Source organism: Theropithecus gelada, chromosome 15, assembly GCF_003255815.1.
Source record: "Theropithecus gelada isolate Dixy chromosome 15, Tgel_1.0, whole genome shotgun sequence".
Classification (NCBI taxonomy): domain Eukaryota; kingdom Metazoa; phylum Chordata; class Mammalia; order Primates; family Cercopithecidae; genus Theropithecus; species Theropithecus gelada.
In genome coordinates this window covers 8,485,558-8,509,334 of record NC_037683.1, presented here as the reverse complement: position 1 = coordinate 8,509,334, position 23,777 = coordinate 8,485,558, and the positions used below count along the sequence as shown (strand labels likewise).

Sequence of the window (23,777 nt, the reverse complement as noted above, 5' to 3'; positions counted from 1 at the left end):
AGCGAGACTCTGTCTCAAAAAAAAAAAAAAAAAAAAAAAGATCCCAGAAGGAAATTGAGGCAGGGTCTGCCATTCTGGAGGGTCCAGGCCAGAGTAAGATTCAGATGGGGCACCTGTAGGCAGATCTGTGATGGGGAGAAGCCTAGAGGGATAGGGAGGAGCTCAGAAGAGGCACCAGGACCAGATGTGGCACTCACGTAAGGCTTCCTAGAAGAGGTAGTGTCTAAATGGACACCTGAAGGATGAGCAGGAGTTGGCAAGAATGGGTGGGAGGACGAACTTTCCCGGTGGAAAGACATCATGTCCTTGCAAATACCCTGGACCAGGAGTTTCTTTTTCCCTGCACCCAGGTCAACCCCTCCCAGGGGAGGGGGCTGGTCTCCAGCAGGTGTCGGCTGTGGGGAGGCTGCTGTACCTGGGACAGGCCCAGCTGGCTCAGGAAGGAACATACACCTGTGAGTGCAGCAACGTGGCGGGGAACAGCAGCCAGGACCTGCAGCTGGAGGTGCACGGTGGGTGAGCCGGGCGGGCGCTGGGAGGGTCTGGGATCATGGGCTGCCTGGGCAGGTGCCACCCTCAAATCGGAGCAAATACAGGGAAGTGATGGTGTGTGGTGCAGGCTTTCTCCTCCCTCAGATTCCTGGTGTGTGAGTCTATTCTCACACTGCTCTAAAGATACCACCTGAGACTGGGCAATTTATAAACAAGAGGCTTAATCGACTCACAGTTCCACATGGCTGGGGAGGCCTCAGGAAACTTACAATCATGGCAGAAGGTGAAGGGGAGGGAAGGCACACCTTCCATTTCGGCAGGAGAGAGAGCGCGAAGGGGGGAAGCACCAGACACTTATCAAACAAGCAGATGTCATGAGAACTGACTGACTCACTCACTACCACAAGAACAGCATAGAGGAAACCGCCCCCATGATCCAGTCACCTCCCACCAGGCCCCTCCCTCCACACGTGGGATTACAGTTCGAGATGAGATTTGGGTGGGGACACAGCCAAAAACGTATCACCTGGCATTTTGACTGCCCCTCCCACACAGCTTCTCACTAACCTAAGCATGGCAGGCAGGGGGGCTGTAGCACAATCCCTAAGGGTCCCCCAGTGGTCTGGAGGAGAAAAGCCACAGCTGAAACAGCTGGAAACACAGAGGAAGTGTGAGCGTTATGTGAAGCTCCTCTATGTGATGGAAACCTAAACTGTATCACCTGGTCCTGCAGTGAAGCAATGAAATCCCCCAGCCTTGTAAAAATCCTGCTGGAAAATAAAACCAGGAAAAGTGCTGTTCAACATCTTGAGGAGAAACCCACCCACAGAATAATTTTCCACCCCCAACCAGTCCCAACAACTGTTGAAACTCCAGGAAGTCTCTGGTTTTTGAGGAAGAAAACCCATCACACATCCCGAAAGGGTTGTTCCCCACATAGCAGGCCTGCCTGTGACTCCCAGGCTCTAGCAGTAGGTTGCTGTTATGACCCCATTGTTGGGAAGGAAAATGGAGGCCAGGAGAGGTGAGGTCACGAGGTGACACAGCCGGTGATGGCAAGGGGAGAGGGTGTGTCCCTGTGGGGCCTGGGGCAAGTGTGTGGTGCCTGGTGGCCTCAGCAGCTTTCTCTGATGGGCTTTCTCCCCATCCCTACAGTTCCCCCTCAGATTGCCGGTCCCCAGGAGCTTCCCACACAGGTCTCCGTGGTTGAGGATGGAGTGACCACTCTGGAGTGCAACGCCACAGGGAAACCCCCTCCGACAGTGACATGGGAGCAGGACGGACAGCCCGTGGGGGCCGAACTGGGCCTGCAGCTACAGAACCAGGGTCAGAGCCTGCGTGTAGAGCGGGCCCGGGCTGCCCACGCCGGACGCTACAGCTGTGTGGCCGAGAACCTGGCTGGGAGGGCAGAGAGGAGGTTTGAGCTCTCTGTGCTGGGTGAGGACTGGCAGCTGCTGGAGGAGGGTGGGTTGGGGCAGATTAGAGCAGGCAAGGCCGGTTCAATCTCCAGGTGCAGCCCTCAGGCTGTGATCCTTGGGTCACACCTGTTCTTTTTGGAGTCAGGGCTCTAATGAGAGCTTCTGCTGGGGGAAGCCACCAGCACTGCTCTCACAATCAGGACTGGTCCCAAATGGCCCCAATTTCCCCCAATTCACCTCTCCTTCCTCCCTTTCTCTCTCCTGGGTTCACTCTTCCCCTACTCTGTTCTGCGCACTGGGGAAGTAAGCAGTCCCTGTCCTGTATGACTGGTATGTGATGGGGAGAATTCAGGGGCTTGTGAGAGACCAGGAAAACCTTGAATACTGTTGGGACAGGTCAGGGCAGCCTCCCAGAGGAGGTCTCCTTTAAGCTGGACCATAGAAGGTAAGTAGGAGTTAGGCAGCTGCTAGATGAGGGGAAGCACATGCCAGGCAGAGGGTTGCTGAGGCAGCCTTATGCATTCCAATCATTTACTGAGCTCCTACTGTATGCCTGAAGGGATAATTCAGGGTGGAGACAGGGAATGGTAAGAGATAGGGTGGGAGAGGTGGGCAAGGATCAGTTTAGGGAGGAGCCCCCTCACCATTGCTGGGATCTCGAGCCTCACCCAGATATCCCCAACACCCCCATCTCCCTGGATAGAGAGTGGCTTCCTTCAGGAACAGATTCCTTCAGAACTGCAGCATTGCCACTTAGCTTCCACATGTGGATTTAGGAGGCACGTCTGGCCTCACCTTTACACGAATTCCAGTCCCACTGGCTCAGCGCTTGCCCTGCCCAGGCACTGGACTGGGTACTTTCACGTGTTCCTGTTGAATCCCCCAGCAGCCCGCTGAGGGCTTGGGGAGACTGAGGCCCAAGGAGCCTGCCTGACTCCAGAGCCCAGCCTGTGGCGCCACTGGCTCCCTCCTAGGTGTCCTCGTTTTAGGGGGAGCAGCTCTGCTCTCATCACTTCCGCTCCTCAGACTCTCCCAATTGGGTGGAGTTGGGGGGCAGTCAGTGGGGCTAGGGAAGGAGCATGAAGCGCACAGCCCCGATCTGCACCCTGAATGTGGCTTCTTTGTGTCCAGTGCCCCCAGAGCTCATTGGAGACTTGGACCCGCTGACCAACATCACTGCCGCCTTGCACAGCCCCTTAACTCTGCTCTGTGAAGCTACAGGGATCCCGCCCCCGGCCATCCGCTGGTTCCGAGGGGAGGAGCCTGTCAGCCCTGGGGAGGACACCTACCTGCTGGCAGGTAAGATACCAGTCAAGGTTGGATCCTGGGAATCAGGCGGGCCCTCTGCCTCTGCCTCTGCCTCTGCCTCTATCCATTACATGCCCATGACCTCTGACCCTGAGCTGCCAGGCCTGGTTGGAATAATCATTCCAGCTGCTGGTCCCCAAAGAATGTAGCCCAAAACACTAGTCAGGTGAGGTGCTCCAGGAAAAAAATCACGGATTTAGATAAATTTGGAAAAGGCTTCCTGCTCTGCTCACCTAGAGAACCACAGTGAACATTTGCATAGCAAAGGTTCTGATAAGTCCTGCAGAAAAAAAACAAAACGAAACGTTGGCACTTACATATAACATCCCACAGAACAGTAGCAAGATTTTGGATGTGCTGACCTAAGCACCTTCTCCTCTGAATATTTATCCCCCTCATAAAATGGGTTTGCGAGGTTCTTGCTGGTATACAAATGAGGAACTGAGGCCCAGGAGTCTCTGTCCCATCCAAATCCTGCAAGGACTTCAAGGCCCCTGAGGCTATGCCTCAGTCACCTATCGGTTGTTCCACGCAGCCTGTGATGAGATGGCAAATACATTTCCTCTTGGGCATCACTTCTGAGCACTTGGTAAGAATTGCCGGGTGCATTCTGTAGTTAGGAATTTGGAGACTGCATTGGGCCCAGTGGAAAGGAATGTGGCAATCAATTAGTAATGTCTGCTCTGGGTGCAGTAACAGCAGTGGTGGCCTGTGTCCTGTGTATCTGCCCTCCCCACACTGGTCTTGGGAGACCCTTGGGTTCCTCTGAGAGGAGCTGTCTCTCCCTGAGAGGTCCTTGGGAGGAGAAGCTCTTTTACCATGTCTGTCAGAGTAGAGCAGAGGTCTGCTGGGCCAGAACTACATAACCCATTGCTCTCCCTTCAGCTGCAGCCAATTCCCAGAGCCAGGGGTGGCCGGGTGACAGATACTTCTTGCTAGAGCAGGGTCCTCAGATTTATTCTGGTACATGTCTAATCTCCAGGCAGCGCCATCCATTTGTTTACCCTCCTGGGCCTCAGTTTCTGGATCTGAGGAACAGGACACAATGGGAGACAGACACGTACACGTCTAATTATAATGCCTCTTCCTGCTGGGCAGCAGGGGGCTCAGCTTGGGACAGAATACTGCTCAGAGTCATGCTTGGGGCCCACACCCCTCCCTCCCCAGGTGGCTGGATGCTGAAGATGACTCAGACACAGGAGCAAGACAGTGGCCTCTACTCATGCCTGGCAAGCAACGAGGCTGGGGAGGCACGGAGGAACTTCAGTGTGGAGGTGCTGGGTGCGTTACAACCCCATTCTCATGGGTGCCCTATGAACTCTTCCCCACTGCCTGGGCGCTCCCAGAGGCAGGGCCCCAGACTGATGGCTCATGCTGTAGCAGGAGTCCAGCACAGAGAAGGAGGGAGAAGCTAAGCCTTGTACGCTTTGCCTCGTCAAAAACCTTTGTTCAAGCCTGGGCAGTGTAGCGAAACCCCATCTCTACGAAATGTACAAAAATTAACTGGGCGTGGTGGTACACACCTGTAGTCTCAGCTACTCAGGAGGCAGAGGCTGCAGTGATTGTGCCACTGCACTCCAGCCCAGGTGACAAGAAACCTCTGTTCTGAGGCTGCCATGGAACTTTCCAGAAACAGCAGGGACAATCCAAAGTGGAAGGGGCAAATATTTTCGACACCACTAAGACTGCCTGCCTCTCATCAGAGTCTTCTTCTGAGGCACTGGTACTTCCGTCAGCCAGCAGGAAATGTTTCCTTTTTTTTTTTTTTTGAGACGGTGTCTCGCTCTGTTGCCCGGGCTGGAGTGCAGTGGCCGGATCTCAGCTCGCTGCAAGCCCCGCCTCCCGGGTTCACGCCATTCTCCTGCCTCAACCTCCTGAGTAGCTGGGATTACAGGTGCCCGCCAACTCACCCAGCTAGTTTTTTGTATTTTTTAGTAGAGACAGGGTTTCACCGTGTTAGCCAGGATGGTCTCAATCTCCTGACCTCGTGATCCACCCATCTCGGCCTCCCAAAGTGCTCGGATTACAGGCTTGAGCCACCGCGCCTGGCCAGGAAATGTTTCTTAAACTCACCACCCTATGGAAACAGGCATGGGATGGGGAAACTGAGGCACAAGAAACGGTGGGCCCTTGGCTTCCTGTTCTGTGATTGTGTAGCCTGGGCGGGCCAGTCCCCCCGGTCACTAGCCATTTGTCTCCCTGCTTCTCCCAGTTCCTCCCAGTATTGAGAACGAGGACCTGGAGGAGGTGATCAAAGTCCCTGAGGGACAGACTGCCCATCTGATGTGCAACGTCACAGGTAAGGGCCACATGATGTGGTGGGCTGGGAGAAGGGGTGGGAAGGCAGCTTCAGAAAGGAGGGGATCGCTGGGGATCTGCCCACCTGCCCCAGCCCCACTCCTCCTGACTGGGGTCTCTCTATGTCTTGGACTCGGCATCAGGTCCCGGCTCGTCTCTGCATGTGTTCTTCCGTCCCAAACACTCTTCCTTCTCCCCACCTCACTACAGACCTCAGCTTTCAGGACCCTCCACAGGGAGTCCTTGGCTGGCCCCTGAGGCCCAGTGGGCCACCTCCACTGGGCTCCCACAAGCCCCTGTGCTTCCCTGCCCTAGCACTGACCCACATCGGACCATAGTGGCCTTGTGGCATCTGAGCTTCTTGAAGACCCAGTTGCTGCCTTGTCACCATGGTTTCCCCAGTGCCTTGCAGAGTAGGCTCCCATTAATGCTTATGGGTTGAAGGATGGATGGATGGATGGATGGATGGATGGATGGATGGATGGATGGATGGGTGGGTGGGTGAATGTATGGATGGATGGATGGATGGATGGATGGATGGATGGATAGGTAGGTGAATGGGTAGATAAATGAATGCGTGGATGAATGAATGAGGGTTGGATGGATGGATGTGTAGATGGGTGCATAGATGGATGGATGGATGGGTGGAGAGATTTATGAACGATTGGCTGAATAAATGATAGGTGGGTAGGTAGATGGATGGATGGTTGGATGGTTGGGTGGATGGGTGGTTGAATGGGTGGGTGGATGGATGAATGGAGAAATGAATGGATGATTGGTTGAATGGAGGGATAGTTGGGTAGGTAGGTGAATGGATGGTTGGATAGTTGGATGGTTGGGTGGATGGGTGGGTGGGTGGGCATGTGGATGAATGGAGAGATGAATAGATGATTGATTGAATGGAAGGATAGGTGAGTAGGTAGATGAATGGATGGTTGGATGCATGGATGGGTGGGTGGTGTGTGGGCAGGTGGATGAATGAATGGATGGAAGGAATAGCTTGTTTTTCTGTCTTGCCTGTCTGTACCAGGCGATCTCTACCCATTGCCCAGTAAGGAGAAGGCAGCCAAGTCACAGAGGAAGGGGCACAGGCTGCTTCTGCTGCTTCTTGTTGTGCTTCATGGGCCTCTGGGCCAGGATGGAGAATTCACATTCCCTGACCCATCCGGGACTAGCCTGTGACCCCTGTGCTGCCCTAGTCAACGGCTGCCAAATTGTCTCGTTCTCTGCTCTGCACACAGGCCACCCACAGCCCAAGCTCACGTGGTTCAAAGATGGCCGGCCCCTGGCTGGTGGAGACGCCCACCATATCTCCCCAGACGGAGTCCTCCTGCAGGTCCTCCAGGCAAACCTGTCCAGTGCTGGCCACTACTCCTGCATTGCAGCCAATGCTGTTGGGGAGAAGACCAAACACTTCCAGCTCAGTGTCCTGTGTAAGTTCTGGACATCTGGCCATCGCAGGTGCTGGAGGGAGGGAGAAGCAAGGTGACTGGCTCCTTACAACTTCCCACAAACCATTCTACTATTTTTCTTCTAACTCTCTGAGTTTAACAACAAAAATCATATAGCGACTCTATTGACTGAACATTTACTATGGGCCAGGCATTTCAACGGGTCTGATTGATTGAATCTTCACAATGACACTAGGAGGTAGGAGATGTGCTTGTCCCCATGTCACTGATGAATCCCTGGGGCTCAGAGAGGTGACAAAGTTATTGTCAGGCCCCAGGGTGGTGGGTTCACAACCAGGCGTCTCTCCATGTCCTGAGGACTGTACATACCTACTATTCTGTTAGCCTGGAGAAACAAAGCATCTATCAAATGAGAGGGGCTTAGAAACAGCTTAGAAAAATCTGTTTCTAAAATGTTGGCCATTAAAAGGAGAGTCCCCTGCAGGGGTTGAAAGAAGAAATCTTGGGACCAATGAAAGCATAGCTACTCTGCTCAGTGGGGAGCAAAGCCCCGCAACTCCCGCTCACCTCTCAAACAGAATTGAGAAGCCTCTGGTTAATTGGTAGAGAGGCTGGATGTCGAGAAGCTATGGGGGACATGGAGGCAGAAATTATTCAGCTTTCCCTTGTAGTATTGCTTAATGTTTGGAGAGCCGGGCTCTGGGTCACCCAGGCCTGAGTTCAAGCCTGGCCACCCCAGGCATGGGCTTCTCTGAGCCTCAGTTTCCCATCTCGGTAATGTAAGTGACAGAAGAACCAAGGCCAAGCACCGGGGTCTGAGGCTTTCCTGGTCCTTAGCCTAGGGTCAGGGATCTCTGCTCACAAGTGCCCCCTGGCCCCCCATCGCAGTGGCTCCCACCATCCTGGGAGTGGCTGAGGACAGTGCAGACGAGGAGGTGACCGTGACCATCCACAACCCCATCTCTCTGATCTGCGAGGCGCTGGCCTTCCCTTCGCCCAGCATCACCTGGATGAAGGACGGGGTCCCTTTTGAGGCCTCCAGGAACATCCACCTGCTCCCAGGTGACGCCCTCTGGTGGGGAGGAGGGAGGGAGGGGACAGGTGACATGTCATCTGGGTTGGAGGAGAGGACCAGTAAGCTTGTCCTTATGCCTGGCATGAGGCTGCAGATTTGGGGTGACCCTGGCCACTGGCCGCCACACAGGTACCCACGGGCTGCAGATCCTGAATGCTCAGAAGGAAGATGCCGGTCAGTATACCTGCGTGGTCACCAACGAGCTCGGGGAGGCCGTGAAAAACTACCACGTGGAAGTGCTCAGTGAGTTGGGGGTCCTGGGGCACAGCCAGGTGGGCAGAAGACCATCCGGGAACCCAGGGGCCCGGGCACCTGAACCACCCTTGGTGCTCCAGGGTGCCTCCATGTGGCATATGTCCTCTGACAGTCACCTGGCAGATAGGGCTGGCTCCAGAGGACATGATGACGAGAGAACAGTGAGTTAGGACTTGGGCCACGTGGGCTCCCAGACCCACTGCAGTCCTAGCTTCCTCCTGCCGCTTCTGCATCGGGGTATAACCAGAGGCTCTGCAGATTGAGACTTGGGACCCGCAAGGAGGGCCTCTGAGGTGACCCCAGAAATTCTCCTGCCTCAGACCTGCCTGGTCCTATAACCCTTACAGACAAATGCTCTCTCCCCTAGTGAACAGACAGGAGCACGGTAGCTGCTGGGATCCCTGTGTCTCTCGGGCCAGCCCCAATTTCTGGGGCTCCCCCCAGGACCAGGGTAAGCTCAGGGTCTCAGCACCCATCCCCCAGCTCTGCTCTCAGACCCCTCGTGCTTTTCAGTCCCCCCTTCCATCTCCAAAGACGACCCCTTAGGGGAGGTCGGCGTGAAGGAGGTGAAGACCAAGGTCAACAGCACCTTGACCCTGGAGTGTGAGAGCTGGGCTGCGCCCCCACCCACCATCCACTGGTACAAGGATGGACAGGTGAGTGTGGGACCCCCTGTGCAGCTTCTGGCTCTTACCTCTGCTTCCAGCTGGTTCTGCTTGGAACCTTCCAGAAAAGGCTTCCCTTAAAGCACCTGGCCCTAGAGCTGGCCCGGGCCCCACCCACCCTTTATTTATTTTATTTTTATTTTTATTTTTATTTTTATTTTTATTTTTATTTTTTTGAGATGGAGTCTTGCTCTGTCACCCAGGCTGGAGTGCAGTGGTACAATCTTGGTTCACTGCAACCTCTGCCTCCTGGGTTCAAGCAATTCTCCTGCCTCAGCCTTCTGAGTAGCTGGAATTACAGGTACCCACCACCATGCCCAGCTAATTTTTATAATTTTTGGTAGAAATGGGGTTTCACCATGTTGGCCAGGCTGCTCTCGCACTCCTGACCTCAGGTGATCTGCCCACCTTGGCCTCCCAAAGTGTTGGAATTACAGGCGTGAGGCACCCAACCCAGCCTTTATTTTATTTTTTTATTTTTATTTTTGAGATAGAGTCTCGCTCTGTCACCCAGGCAGGAGTACAGTTGCACGATCTTGGCTCACTGCAGCCTCCACCTCCTGGGTTCAAGTGATTCTCCTGCCTCAGCCTCCCAAGTAGCTGGGATTATAGGCACGCACCACCACGCCTGGCTAATTTTTTGTATTTTAAGTAGAGATGGGGCTTCTTCATGTTGGCCAGGCTGATCTCAAACTCCTGACCTTGTGATCCACCCACCTTGGCCTCCCAAAGTTCCAGGATTATAGGCCTGACCACCACACCCAGCTGTATTTTTTAATAAAAAGTCGAACTCTTTGTAAACTTTAAACTCTACTATTTTCACCCATGTGTGGCCCTTCTCATCTTTATGCTCTATGGATTTGGTTTTATAAACCTCTCAGGGTGTCCTTGTCACTTTATGCTGCATTTTTGGAGAATGTATTGAGAAATAAGCACAATTGTTTTGGTGCTCTTGGCCCCTCATTTCTGATCTCCCTCCCCCCGACCCCCTCGTCTTCCTCGCAGCCCGTGATCCCCAGCCCGCGGCTGCATGTCCTGGGCGAAGGGCGACTGCTCCAGATCCAGCCCACGCAGGTCTCAGACTCAGGGCGGTACCTGTGTGTGGCCACCAACGTGGCTGGCGAGGATGACCAGGACTTCAACGTGCTCATCCAGGGTGCGTGGCACCAGTGGGCTGGGGGTGGGGCTTCGGCCGGTATGAGGACATTGCGGGGCTGGCCCTCCGCAGGCACCCACCGTGTGTCCTGCAGCTCACATGCCGCCCACGGCATCTCCCACTGGCTCATCTTAGCAGCCCAGAGCAGCATCCTGCCCCAACCCCTCTGCCTTGAGGGACCAAAGCCAAAGACATGAGGACTCTGGCCCCAAACCACAGAACGAGTGATGGAGGCTGGAATGGTCTGGTTGAGCCAGAATGCCACACTCAAAGCCCCTCTGCCAGATGCCTTTCATGATGTTAGGGAAACCTGGGGATTTGCTTCGGAATCTCTGGTCGAGAGTAAGCTGAGTGGCTGCCTCAGTGGTTGAAACTCCTTGTGGGTGCCTGGGGCTCCTTATATTCTTCTCTCACTTTCGTCAGTGTTTGACATTTTCCTTTTTAAAAAGTGAAGGAAGGAAAGGAGGGAGCCGGGCGTCAGAGAGGCTGGGAGGGAGAGGCTGGGAGGCTGGGAGCGGGGCTGAGAGGCTAGAAAGAGGAAGCTAGGAGGGGCATGCTGGAAGGCTGCATGGGGGAGGCTGGGGGGAGGCTGTGGAGACGGAGGGAGAGGCTAAGAGGCTGGGATGAGGAGGCTGGGAAGGGGCGGCTGGGATGAGGAGGCTGGGAGGTGGGATGAGGAGGCTGGTAGGCTGGGAAGGGGAGTCTGGGAGGGGGAGGGTGGTAGGGGGAGGGTGGAAGGTAGGAAGGGGAGGCTGGAGGGCAGGGAGCTGGGAGTGGGAGGCTGGGATGGGGAGGCTGGGAAAGGGAGGCTGAGAGGAGGAAGGGGAGGCTGGGAGCAGGAGGCTGGGAGGCTAGAAAGGGGAGGCAGGGAGGCAGGAGGCTGACAGGCAATCTGGGCGATGGATAAGTGTTCAGAACCAGGTTTTGCTACACGATGCCCGTGGACTGTCCTGGCAGGAGGAACAACTGCTCCGGGCTGCCCTTTGTCATCTCCAGTGCTTCTGGCCACCAGTCCTCTAGCCCTGGCTCTGTCATGAACTGGTTATGTTACCTGGGGACAACCTGGGGATGACACGGCCCCCTCCGGGCCTTAATTTGATCCTTTGTAAAATGCAGGTGATCAAAGCAGGTGACCTTGAGGGCCCCCCCTCCATTTCTAAAGCTGATGATTTTGTGCTTCTGTGCTCTGATAAACAAACATTGGCTAAAGCTTAGTATCTGGCTTCCAACTGTGCAAAATATTTCCACGTTACAGGGAGTCTTTAGCATCCATTAGACACGAGCTGCTTAGGGAAGGAGCCTTATCCTAGTGCCTAGCACATAGTAGTTGCTCAATAAACACTGGTTTAGGAAGTGAGGGAATTTAAGAAATGCCCTGACCTAAGGGAATGGCTCAAATAATGGATTTCCGCACCTAGGAGAGGCTGGGATGAGAATCTGTGTGAGCAGAGGTGCATTCCCCACCCCTCTGCTGTGCTTCCTAAGGGCTTTGTCTCCCCCACCCAGTGCCCCCCATGTTCCAGAAGGTGGGTGATGCCAGTGCAGCCTTCGAGATCCTGTCCCGGGAGCAGGAGGCCCGGGGCGGAGTAACGGAATACAGGGAGATTGTGGAGAACAACCCAGCCTACCTGTACTGCGACACCAACGCAATCCCACCCCCGGAGCTCACCTGGTACAAAGAGGATCGGCCCCTCTCGGCCGGGGATGGGGTGTCTGTGCTGCAAGGTGGGTCAGGGCTGCGTGAAGAAAGTGGGCGCTTTGAGCTCTCCTGTGTGCTGCCTGCTGTGTGACCTTAAGCAGAGCACACAACCACTCTGGACCTTAACTGCAATTTGTAAACTGGGGGTACAAGTTCTTTGCCTGTGTGAAGGCAAAGACTGGATTGCCTTTTGCCTCTGGTTTATGGAGCAGAGCCTCCTACCATGGGGCATGCCCTTCTGGGCTTCAAGATCCCTAATGTCCTTAAACGATTGGCAGAAGCTGCCACTTTCTCTGCAGAGGCAGCTGACTCCTTCGTTAATCGTCAACAAAGCTCATGACCCCAAACGCTGACGAAGCTCTGGCTGGACATTGAAGGCCACACTGTGGTGGCTGAACTCACGTCTTGTGTGTCTGGTTTTTTTTTTTTTTTCTTTTTTCTATTTTTATTTTTTGAGATAGAGTTTCGCTCTTGTTGCCCAGGTTGGAGTGCAATGGTGTGACCTCGGCTCACCGCAACCTCCACCTCCTGGGTTCAAGCAATTCTCCTGCCTCAGCCTCCCGAGTAGCTGGGATTACAGGCATGCGCCACCACGCCTGGCTACTTTTTGCATTTTTAGTACAGATAGGGTTTTTCCATGTTGGACAGGCTGGTCTCAAACTCCCGAACTCAGGTGATCCGCCCGCCTCGGCCTCCCAACGTGCTGGGATTACAGGGGTGAGCCACCGCACTCAGCCAAGTTTTGTTTTTTTCTTTCACCATCTTAAGTGGTATTTGTTTATTTATTTAAGGTAATTTAATTTTTTTAAGTAAATCTTTTATTTTAGAATAAGTTTTTGTAGGTGATTTTTGACTTAAAAGACTCCAGGACCACGCAGGGCTTAGAAATGCCCAGCCCACCCGGCTCATGAGGGTGGTCTCTCTGTTTGAGATTTGAACTGTGTCCTGCCGGAGATGGACCAGCGGTGGGGCTGGTTTTGGGGAGAAGTGGTCAGTTGCACAGGTCTCCAATGAGCAGAATCAGACCAGGGTTTCTACTTTGGTGCTTGCAAAAAACGGAGGTGGCTGGGCACGGTGGCTCACACCTGTAATCCCAACACTTTGGGAGGCCGAGGTGGGAGGATCGCTTGAGCCCGGGTATTCAAGACCAGCCTGGGCAACACTGTGAGACCCCATCTGTACAAAATATTTTAAATCTAGCTGGGCATGGTGGCATGTACCTGTGGTCCCAGCTACTTGGGAGGCTGAAGAAGGAGGATCCCTTAAGCCCAGGAGGTCAAGGCTGCAGTGAGCCGTGATCATACCACTGCACTCCAGCCTGAGTGACAGGTCAAGATCTTTTCTCAAAAAAAAAAAAAAAAAAAAAAAAAAAAAGAAGGAAGCCTCTTGCCAATCCAGGAGTGCAACTCTTACTGAACTCTGTTAGTTCCTGTTAGAAACCTGTGGACGGACCCCTTAACCTGGCCACTGACCACCGATCCTAACCCCAAGTCCTGGGTGCACAGTAGGCTCTGTCACCTGCTGATCTCAATCAGACTCTAACCATCAGCTAATCCCAACCAATAGCTGAACCCAGACCACAGCCACCAACTGCCCCCCAGTCCTACCCACTTACCTCCAACCCTACCACTCACCTCTCACCCTGGCAACTGACGTCTAACCTCTGTTCTCTAATCCTGAGAACATAGGCGTCATGGTCACAGCTGACCTGAATTCTTACCCTGACCTTTTGCACTAACCTCAAACATCAGCTGACCCCTACAATGCCACTGTTGCCTCAATCCTGGCCATGGGGTTCTGCAGGCTCTTAACCTGGTCAAGCCACCCACAGCCCTGGGCCGGCCAGCCCCAACCTGGAAATCTGAGCATGCAGTAACCCTAACCAGGCCCCCACTGGAGACCAACTCCAGCCCCCATAGATGCCAGGCTCTGGCCTTGGCTGGCTCTTTTTTTTTTTTTCTGAGATAGAGTCTTACTCCGTTGCCCAGGCTGGAGTGCAATGGCGCGATCTCAGCTCACTGCAACCTCTGCCTCCTGGGTTCAAGCAATTCTCCTGCCTCAGCCTTCTGAGTAGCTAGGATTACAGGTGTGCGCCACGACATCCAGCGAATTTTTGTATTTTTAGTAGAGATGGGGTTTCGCCATGTTGGCCAGGTTGGTCTTGAACTACTGACCTCAGGTGATTCACCCGCCTCGGCCTCCCAAAGTGCTGGGATTGTAGGCATGAGCCACCGTGCCTGGCCACTGGCTGGCTTTTGATCACAGAGTGTCCCAGGTAATGCCTCCCCTGCCCCCACCCCTACTTCTACCCCCAGCAACCACCACAGCCCCAGGAGCTGTCTCCCCTGCCTCCTGAGTCTTTGCTTAGACTCTGTCCTTGCCAAGAAGCTGGGCTCAGCACAACAGCAAAGCTGAGCCAGCAACCACTGCCGTCACGCTGAACAGTGCTGTGAAGGCTCAGGTTTGCCTTCTGTAAGATGGGAGTGACAACAGCGTGTGTCCCACAGAGGCATTGTGGGACAGGCCCAGAATGTGCCGTCCAGGGCCTGGCACACAGCAAGTGGTGGCTGTGCCCTGACTTGACTCCACTCCACGCGTGAGCTGGGCAGGACAGGGTGATTCTCTTCATTTCACAGATGAGGCAGGGGACAGTCACATGTCCCAGGTCCACTCCAGAGGAGGGAGCAGCATCCTTGCTCTTGGGGGTGACTCTTGTGCCTGAGCTCAGGCCTCTGTCCCGTGTCCCTGCAGGAGGCCGGGTCCTGCAGATCCCCCTGGTGCGGGCGGAGGATGCCGGGAAGTACTCTTGCAAGGCATCCAACGAGGTGGGCGAGGACTGGCTGCACTACGAGCTGCTGGTGCTGAGTGAGTGGCGGGGCCTGCAGGCGGTGATTCCCGGGAATGCAGGGGCCGTAAGAGCCTCCCTCGGAAGGGGCAGAGGCAAAGTGCGCACAGTTTTGCTGTGCTCAGAGGTTGAAATTGGAGTTACAAGCTCAACCTCAAAAATCATGCAGGACTGGGCACAGGTTCCAAGTCAGAAGCTTCCTGGCTGTGTGACATCGAGCAAATCACAACCCTTTCTGTGCCCCTGATTCCTTAGCTGCATCAGGGATTGGGAGGGCTTGGAGAGAAGGGCATGAGGATCCCAGCTGGCGCCTGACACCAAGTGCCACCCTCGCTTCCACAGCCACCCCCGCCCCCAGGGACCTGTGCCGGCCCCTCAGCCTCCTCTCCCCCACCCCCAGCCCCACCTGTGATCCTGGGCGCCACAGAGGAGCTGGTGGAAGAGGTGACGGTGAATGCCAGCAGCACCGTCAGCCTGCAGTGCCCGGCCCTGGGAAACCCCGTGCCCACCATCTCGTGGCTCCAGAATGGGCTGCCTGTCTCCCCGAGCCCACGGCTGCAGGTCCTGGAGGACGGGCAAGTCTTGCAGGTCAGGGCAGCCCCCTGCACGTGCTAGGGGCAGCGGCTGCTGAGGCCCAGCACCACTTGTCTGGGAGCCAGGGAGGGGTTGTTATCTGCAAATGAGGCTCTTTGCTGGGACCCATGCTGGAGCCCAGCCAAGAATCACCTGTGAGGCGCCATGCTGGGCCAGCACAGGCCTGTGCATAGCATCCAGAGATTCAGGAGACACGTAGCAAAGGATGCATATGAGTGCAGGACCCAGAGCCTAGCACCGCACAGAGCAGCCTTCCCCGGACCACCAGCTGGCACATGCAGAGCCGTGCCCAGCACTCAGACATCAGGCAGCACCCTGAGTCACTCCATGTGCAGACACAGAGCTGCAGGGACCCCAGGAGCCCCCCCCACACACAGCATGGCCCTCCACAAGGGTGGGGGAGGCGCATGTCACATCTGGTTTGCTACAGAGAACCACCCAACACCAACCTCACGCCCACTCCTGAGCGCCACACAAGGCCCTGGATGGAGGAGGTTCTAGGTCTCCATGAGCTGCCTGGTGCCTGCGTCCCTGGCATGGGATGGGAGGAAGGGAGGGAGTCCTCACAGTCATTCCTGAGGTGTAGGGGGTGGTGTCCAAGGGGCCTCAGGCATCACCCAGGCATGGCTCCCTGCACCCACAGGTTTCCACGGCAGAGGTGGCCGACGCCGCCAGCTACATGTGTGTGGCTGAGAACCAGGCGGGCTCCGCTGAGAAGCTCTTCACCCTCAGGGTTCAAGGTGAGCTGGGCTGAGCAGGCAGCCCCTGTGGGTTCCTTTTCCCTCCCCAGGGGTCACTGCCTTGGGGCTTCCAGTATCCTGGGCTCTGGGACCTGCAATCAGAGTTGAAGGATCCCAGCCTGGCCCCAGCCACATCCCGAGACAGCATTTGGGGGACCCTGATCACTACTGGGCCAACCCCAGGTGGTTTTAAGCAACTTTGGAGGTGACCAGGGAACAGCTCTTTTGAGGCGTTACACCACCATTACTGAGCACTTACTGTGTACCTGACAGGAGGCTGAGCACTTTCTCTGGGCTGACTCCTTCCAGCAGAGCTAGGTTAGCCCAGATTTGCAGCTGTGGGAGCAGACTCAGGGAGGTCGCTCTCAGAGAGGAGTAAGGGGTCTCACCACCCTGGAGCCTGCGCTCCCAACCTCTGCGACTCATGACGTACACCGCACTGCAGTGGCTGTGAGCTGTGTCTCCGATGCAGGGACAGCTGTGGTCTCGGAGATGGAGGAAGACAGTGTTGAGCCCTCAAGGTCATGGGCTCAAACCTGAGTTGATATCTTAGCTCTGCCACTGACCAGCTGTGTGGCCTTGGAACAGTGACTTTCCCTCTCTGATCCGCTACCCAGTGTCCTTCTGTGTAAGAGAGTCATGGCAAATGGAGGTTTCTGAATTATTTGAAGTTGTGCCGAGATGAAGCCCCAGGAGCTGGGTGAGGTTCAGGGTTTCTCTCGGGCTCCGTGCTCCCCTGCTGATGTGATTCTCATGCCTTTCTCTACCGTGGTGACTGTGGGGATAGTCCCGCCACGAATCGCAGGCCTGGACTTGGAGCAGGTCACTGCCATCCTCAACAGCAGCGTCTCCCTCCCTTGCGATGTCCACGCTCACCCAAACCCCGAGGTCACATGGTACAAGGACAGCCAGGCCCTCTCCCTGGGTGAAGAAATCTTCCTCCTTCCTGGTGGGTAAACTGAGGTGTCTGGCCCAGCTCTAACGTTACATGGGGAGAGAGTTGCTCCTCTGACCTGGGACAGGGCTGTCAGTCGGGCAGGGATTTAGGACTGGGGGCTGGGCTAGAATGCTGGTGTGAGCGGCTGGCTCCCCCCACAGGTACCCACACGCTGCAGCTGGGGCGAGCACGGCTGTCGGACTCCGGGACATATACATGCGAAGCCCTCAACGCTGCCGGCCGAGACCAGAAGCTGGTGCAGCTCAGTGTTCTGGGTACGTCCATGTCTATCCCCGATTCATACCGTCCCCCTCCTTCAGTCACCCCTCAGCCCACACTCCCCAGGGAACATAGCCAGGAGAGGGCCAGGAGGCACAGGGGGAGGCTGGGACGCCCACACGGGTCAGCTCTGAGGAGGGGGAGCAGCGGGATGGGCCCCAAGAGCCTGGCTAGGGAAGGGGCCTCCCCAAGCCTTGTGTGATTGGGGAAGCCTTTTCCACGGTGGAGCCTGTTTCAAGGCTCGTGGTCTTCAGAATCCTCTTGGGGAAAAGCTGGTCCAAGGCATCTTGAGCAAGGACTCTCTGGAATGTTCTTTCTAGCCCCGGGGCTGGTTCATTCACTTGCACGAACACCAGCCAGACACTGCGCCAGGCCCTGTGGGCTCACAGTCGTGGGGAACCGGGACTTCTACATTGGTTCACTGGAGCCACAGGGGGCTGAAGGGGCGCCCACAGAGGGGCTATAACCCAGCTGGGGCCTGCCCCTTTAGGAAAAAGTCTGGGTGGGGGCAGGCGTCAGCATCTCCCCCATCTAGGAGGCTGAGGCTCAGAGAGGCAGGAGGCTGTCCCTGGTCACTCAGCAGGTCCTTGGCATGCTGGCCCGGTTCTCTTCCTCCAACTCCCCTGGGTCTGCACCAGCACCCAGGGCTGGGTCTGCTGTGTGACCCTGGTGGGTCTCCACTGGCATTTTCCCTGTGGCTGAGTGGGGAGGGCGCGGGGACAGCCACAACACCTCAGTCTGCTATCTCCTGCCCCCAGTTCCCCCTGCCTTCAGGCAGGCTCCCAGCGGCCCCCACGGTGCAGTCCTGGTGAGGGTCGGGAACAGAGCTGTCCTGAGCTGCGAGACAGATGCACTCCCTGAGCCAACTGTGACCTGGTACAAGGATGGGCAGCCCCTTGTCCTGGCGCAGCGGACCCAGGCTCTGCAGGGTGGGCAGAGGCTGGAGATCCAGGAGGCCCAGGTGAGCAACCTTTGGGGCACGGGCAGCCATGGGCAGCTACAGGAAAGTCGCCTTCCAGCCCTGGCGAGCTGTGGGGAGGAAGGTGGGGAGGACATGCGTTGCTGCCTCCTTGGCCTGTGGGACCCCAAACTGAGTTGATTAGCAGCTTCCAGGGTGGGAGACGTGGGTGGAGCTCAGGGCTCTGGAGTCACGTCCCAGACCCAGCCCTGCAGTCATGGCATGAGCCTTTCCTGCCTCAGTTTCCTCGGCATCTAGATGCTTTTATCTGGTCCGCTCTGGCTGACCGTCTGAGACTCCTGGGAGTCTGCCCTGCCCTCCTCCCCTCCCTCCCTGGTGTGGATTTAGATGCTCACGGTGTTTGTTGGATGAATGTTTGCTGTTCCCCTGGAAATCCATTCCTGGTCAGGCTCCATCCCCACAGCAAGGGGGGCCTCTTCCTCCCAGCTTGGCCCAGGGAGGGAGGCCCCCAGAGCCTGTGTATTCACTGTTGAGGGGCCCTCCTGCTTCTTGAGGTTCTTGGAAAAGGCCAGAGGGTCCTGATTCCCTTTGGCTCCCCAGTCAGGACCAGCATATTTGGGAGGCCCCTGCTCTGGAAGTTTTGGGGGCCTACATGCTTTTGGGGAGCCCTAGCACCCCACTTCCAGCTCCAGCACACAGCCCAACTGTGTGCTCTTCCTCTCTCAGGTGTTGGATAAAGGTTTATACAGCTGTAAAGTCAGCAACGTGGCTGGGGAGGCTGTGCGGACTTTCACCCTCACCGTCCAGGGTAAGCCGGGGACCAGCCTGGTCAACGTAACCATGGAGCCCCTAGCAACACCCGGGGCTGCCGAGGAGGACAAAGACAATAGCTGAACAGAGGCAGTGCTGCCAAGTGCTGAGGGCACAATGACTAGAATTTGTGTACATATCTATATCTATATCTACAGCTATAGATAGCTCTTTACTTTTGTAGAGATGGGATCTCATTATGTTGCCCAGGCTGGTTTCGAACTCCTGGGCTCAAGCAATCCTCCTGCCTCAGCCTCCCAAAATGCTGACATTACAGGCATGAGCCACTGCACCCAGCTAATTTCTAGAATTTGGAAGACTAGGGTTAGCAGGCTCCAAATAGAACTCTGCCAGTGACCTGCTTCATGGAGCTTAGCAGAATGACTTTGTCCCTCGGAGCCTAAGGTTTACCTTCAGGGAATGAGTCTAAAAGCAGTAGCTGCCTGCCAGGCACAGTGAACCTGGCCGATCCCATGGAAGCCACCAAAATGGCAGTGTCTATAAATTGCTGGGCACAGGGCCTGGCACATGGGCACTAAGATGAAGGAGCCCTATGAGATCAGACACACAGGAGGCCATGTCACCTGCATCTTGAACCCAGGGGGGGCCTGTCCCATCCACCCAAGGAGGGAGCACAGATGCCGTTTAATTGGACATGTGGCTTCAGCTGGGTTAAGAAGGAGCCTATTTACGCTGTCCAGGAAACTTGGCCAGATTTTCTGGGGCTCAGATGTCATGTTTGTTAGAATATAGACTTAGCCGTGCCACAAAGAGACCCCAAAATGTAGTTGAGTAAATGAGAGAGTTTAAGTCTTATTCAAAAGCCCAGAGGTAGGTGTCTAGGCTGGTGCATAGCTCAGCTCCATGCGGTAGTTAAGGGACCTCGGTTCCTTCCCTCCTGTTGATCTTCCATTTCTTAGGGTATTGTGCTTGTGCATATGGTTGAAACTGGGACACGGCATCCTGTCCTGGCCCACAGGAAGCAGAAAGAACACAAGTGGTGGGCAAGCATTTATTTCCTGCAGAAGTTGCACCTGTCCCTTCTGCGTGTATTCCATTAGTGAGCGCTCAGGCAGCTGACTGCAAGGGACGCTGGGAAATGTAGTTTCTGCTAGAGTGATCGTGGGTGGGCTCAGCTAAAACTCTGCCGTGCACAGTGGGAAAAACGGGCTGGGGGGACACCAGCCATCTGCCACGGATGCCAAAGCCAGTAGCCTCCCAACCAGGTGAGTGGTGGGCCCATGCAACACTGAGCCATACGCAACACAATCGTTGAAAAAGACTGACAAGATGGAGTGCAGGGGCTCATGCCTGTAATCCCAACACTTTGAAAGACTGAGGCAGGGGCATCACTTGAGCCCAGGAGTTTGAGATCAGACTGGGCAACATAGCGAGACCCTCTATCTACAAAAAATAAAAAATAAAGTAACAAGAAAAGGACTGACACCAGGCTCGCTGCTCAAAGCTCCCAGCCTTTTCTGACGGCTACACTGATGAACAGTGGAAAGTGGGGGAATATCTGGTCCCTGAGGGCAAAGGCATTTCATCTTGAGCCTGGTTGACTCTGTTCCACTGGTGATGGCTGCCTGGGGTGTGTGACTTCATCCTGGCAGATCAGGAGAGAGTGCTGAAATCGATTAGTGATGTCTGCCCTGGCACAGGTTAAGGACTGTGAGCCTTAAGGGTGAGTGAGCCTCCCATTTACCATCCTTGGGCTAAGTAGACCCTGCTGGAGCTTTGCTTTGTATGCTTTAAAATAGCCAGGCCCTGGTTCTATTTACATTTGTGAATGAAACATAAAATGGGAACTCCTAACTACCGGGAAGGGCTTCTTAGGCCTCCCTGATCTGCCTGAGGGGAAGGAAGTAGGGGAAGAGTCTCAGAATTCTGACAGTCTGGTTTTTTTTCCTGCAGTGCCCCCAACATTTGAGAACCCCAAGACAGAGACAGTGAGTCAGGTGGCTGGGAGCCCCCTGGTCCTGACCTGTGATGTGTCCGGGATCCCTGCACCCACGGTCACTTGGCTGAAGGACAGGATGCCCGTGGGTAAGCACATCTGTCCTTGTCTGTTTTGCGGAAAGAATTCCTTTCTGTAATAAGATGACAGCGGAGGTGGCGGAAGGGAGTTATTGGTTGTTGATGATCTTGGCAAAACCAGAGACTGGCGGCGCCATGTTGGCCCTGCCCCATTTGTGTTTGAGCGAAGCGTTATTTATTGGCCCTTGGAATCCAAACACAAGGAGCGTCTCCTGTGGGGGTTTGAAAGCTCCTTTGCATCCACACCCTCAATCATCTCCCATGAGACAGCAGACGTGGGCTCTCCATTGTGCAGGGTGGGCACTGAGGGCTGTGGAAAGCCCACTGGCTGACACTGGGCTCAACATTGGCCCCCAGAGCAGCTCCTTGGTGGTGACTCAGCTCTGTCCTAGCTGGGCCGTGGGTCACCCCCATCCCCCATGCAGGCCTCCCCATTCTGGCCACTGCTGTGCCTGTTGTTCCTCCACATGAGGGCAGAAGCCCCACGTGGTCTCCTGGGCCCACTGTGCCTCCCGTGCAGGCTCCACGTGGGGCAGAAAGGTCTGAAGGTGCAGCTCGGAGCTGGTCCCTTGTCTGGTGGAAATCCGTCCACAGCGGGGGCTGGTGCTGCCAGCCACCTCTCCCTGCCCCTCCATGCAATAAATGTGGCTGTGCTGGCTCCTCCAACCTGCCCCTCTCTCTCATAACAGCTTTATTGGGATATAATTCACACACTATATAATTCACCCACTGAAAACATCCAATTCAGTGATTTGTAGTACAGTCACAGAGTTGTGTGACCATCACCACAATCAAATTTAGAACATTTTTGTCACCAAAAGGACACCCCATACCCATTAGCAATCACTCCCTGTTTTCTCCCAATTTCTTCTTTCCCCAGAGCCAGGAAACCACAAATCTGCTTTCTGTCTCTGTGGATTGGCCTGTTACGGGCATTTCACATCAATGGCATCATAGAGTGTGTGGCCTTTTGTGTCTGGCTCCTTCCACTTAGCATGTTTTCAAGTTTCATCCATGTTGTAGCGTGGATTAGTGGATTAGTACTTCATTCTCTTTTTTTTTTTTTTTTTTTTTTTTGAGACAGAGTCTCTGTCTGTTACCCATGCTGGAGTGCAGTGCCACAGTCTTGGCTCACTGCAACCTCCGCCTCCTGGGTTCAAGCGATTCTCCTGCCTCAGCCTCCTGAGTAGCGGAGATTACAGGTGCGCACCACCACAGCCAGCTAATGTTTGTATTTTTAGTAGAGATGGGGTTTCACCGTGTTGGCCAGGCTGGTCTCGAACTCCTGACCTCAGGTGATCCACCTGCCTCGGCCTCCCACAGTGCTGGGATTATAGGCGTGAGCCACCGTGCCTGGCCAGTGCTTCATTCTTTTTAAAAATTAAATTTTTCTCTTCATTCCCTTCTGTGGCTGAATGTTCCATCGTGTGGCTGTGTCACATTTTGTGCATCCACTGGTCAGTTGATGGGCATTTAGGGTGTCTGCACCTTTTGGCTAAGATGCTCAGTGCTGCTGTGAACCTCCGTGTTCGTGTTTCTGCGTGGACCTGCGTTGTCACCTCTCTCGGGTCAGGTGGCTGCAGGCCCCGCCCCCTCTCATGTCCAGCTCTTGGCACCTGTGTTCCCTGCCTGGAATACCCACCCAGGCTTCCGTGGTCACCTCCGCTCCCCACTGGCTGATTCCTGCTCAACATTCACATCTCAGCGGAGACTCACCACCTCCGGGAGCCCTCCCGACCCTTCCTGTGCCCCAGGTTCCCCCGCTCCATCAGGGGCTCACGGGGCTTGTCCGCACTGGGTCCCCTTGTTTCATGGCCCCCGCCCCGATACATTGTGAACTCCTTGAAGACAGGGACTGAGCTGCCCTCATCTTTGATTCCTAAGCTCCATGCTAGGCACAGGGCAGTTGCTCGTGTTTTTGTGTTGAGAGGCTGGCTGGACCCATGAGGATCTGGGCAGGGAGATCGGCCTAGGCTGGGGCAGTTAGGGATGGCTTTGGGCAGGGGTGTGGCTGGAGAGAATGAAAGGGGAGGCCTGAAGGCCGGGAGTGGGAGGAGCCCGAGCAGAGGCCCAGGGGCAGGCCCCAGGGTGACCTGTGTGGGGTCAGTGAGGGGCTGGTTTGACTTGAGCAGAAACCTTGATAGATGGGGTAGAGGGTCAGGGCGGGGAGGGAGAGGATGGGAGGTGAGAGCTGGGCCCGAGAGCAAATCCTGGATGCTGAAGGGAGAGGGTCTCTTGGGAAGAGCTGTATCAAGTGGGAGGAAATGAGGGAGGATTCTAAGGAACAGAGACTGGGCTGGGGAAGGTGGGGACATATAAGAAGGAGCCTCTGCCTCTGTGGGGTTCAGTTTTCTAGGAGCACAAGAAGGGGCTGGGGGATTCAGGGGTCCCCCTCTGTCCCACAGAGAGCAGCGTGGTGCATGGTGTGGTCTCCCGGGGGGGACGCCTCCAACTGAGCCGCCTGCAACCGACCCAGGCAGGCACCTACACATGTGTGGCTGAGAACGCTCAGGCCGAGGCCCGCAAGGACTTCGTGGTAGCAGTGCTGGGTAGGTCTGCGCCCTGCACCCTCCTGTCCCACTCCCATGGCAGCCCCTGCCGTCACCCAGGGCCTCACTGCACCCCTGCCTCAGTGGCCCCCCGGATCCGGAGCTCGGGCACCGCGCAGGAGCACCACATCTTGGAAGGGCAAGAGGTGCGGCTGGACTGTGAGGCCGATGGGCAGCCGCTGCCGGACGTGGCCTGGCTGAAGGACGGCAGCCCGCTGGGCCAGGACATGGGCCCCCACCTCCGGTAAGACTTGGCCCATGCCCTCCCCAGAGGCGGCAGAGCCCACTT

At 55.6% G+C, this 23,777-nt stretch overlaps 1 protein-coding gene across 1 annotated transcript in view; it reads left to right on the top strand.

Moving 5' to 3' along the window:
• Positions 1-23,777, top strand: part of HMCN2 (hemicentin 2) — a 170,188-nt gene that overhangs the window by 101,874 nt on the left and 44,537 nt on the right. Inside the window, exons 43-63 of the mRNA XM_025360526.1 lie at positions 351-512; positions 1,648-1,929; positions 3,042-3,209; positions 4,386-4,499; positions 5,431-5,517; positions 6,758-6,949; positions 7,817-7,990; positions 8,133-8,246; positions 8,772-8,914; positions 9,929-10,079; positions 11,586-11,804; positions 14,530-14,643; positions 15,024-15,211; positions 15,861-15,957; positions 16,745-16,906; positions 17,056-17,169; positions 17,932-18,134; positions 18,819-18,900; positions 20,817-20,948; positions 23,345-23,488; positions 23,573-23,732. Of these exons, the coding sequence (XP_025216311.1) occupies positions 351-512; positions 1,648-1,929; positions 3,042-3,209; positions 4,386-4,499; positions 5,431-5,517; positions 6,758-6,949; positions 7,817-7,990; positions 8,133-8,246; positions 8,772-8,914; positions 9,929-10,079; positions 11,586-11,804; positions 14,530-14,643; positions 15,024-15,211; positions 15,861-15,957; positions 16,745-16,906; positions 17,056-17,169; positions 17,932-18,134; positions 18,819-18,900; positions 20,817-20,948; positions 23,345-23,488; positions 23,573-23,732 (3,202 nt within the window). The remainder of the gene's footprint in view (positions 1-350; positions 513-1,647; positions 1,930-3,041; positions 3,210-4,385; positions 4,500-5,430; positions 5,518-6,757; positions 6,950-7,816; positions 7,991-8,132; positions 8,247-8,771; positions 8,915-9,928; positions 10,080-11,585; positions 11,805-14,529; positions 14,644-15,023; positions 15,212-15,860; positions 15,958-16,744; positions 16,907-17,055; positions 17,170-17,931; positions 18,135-18,818; positions 18,901-20,816; positions 20,949-23,344; positions 23,489-23,572; positions 23,733-23,777) is intronic.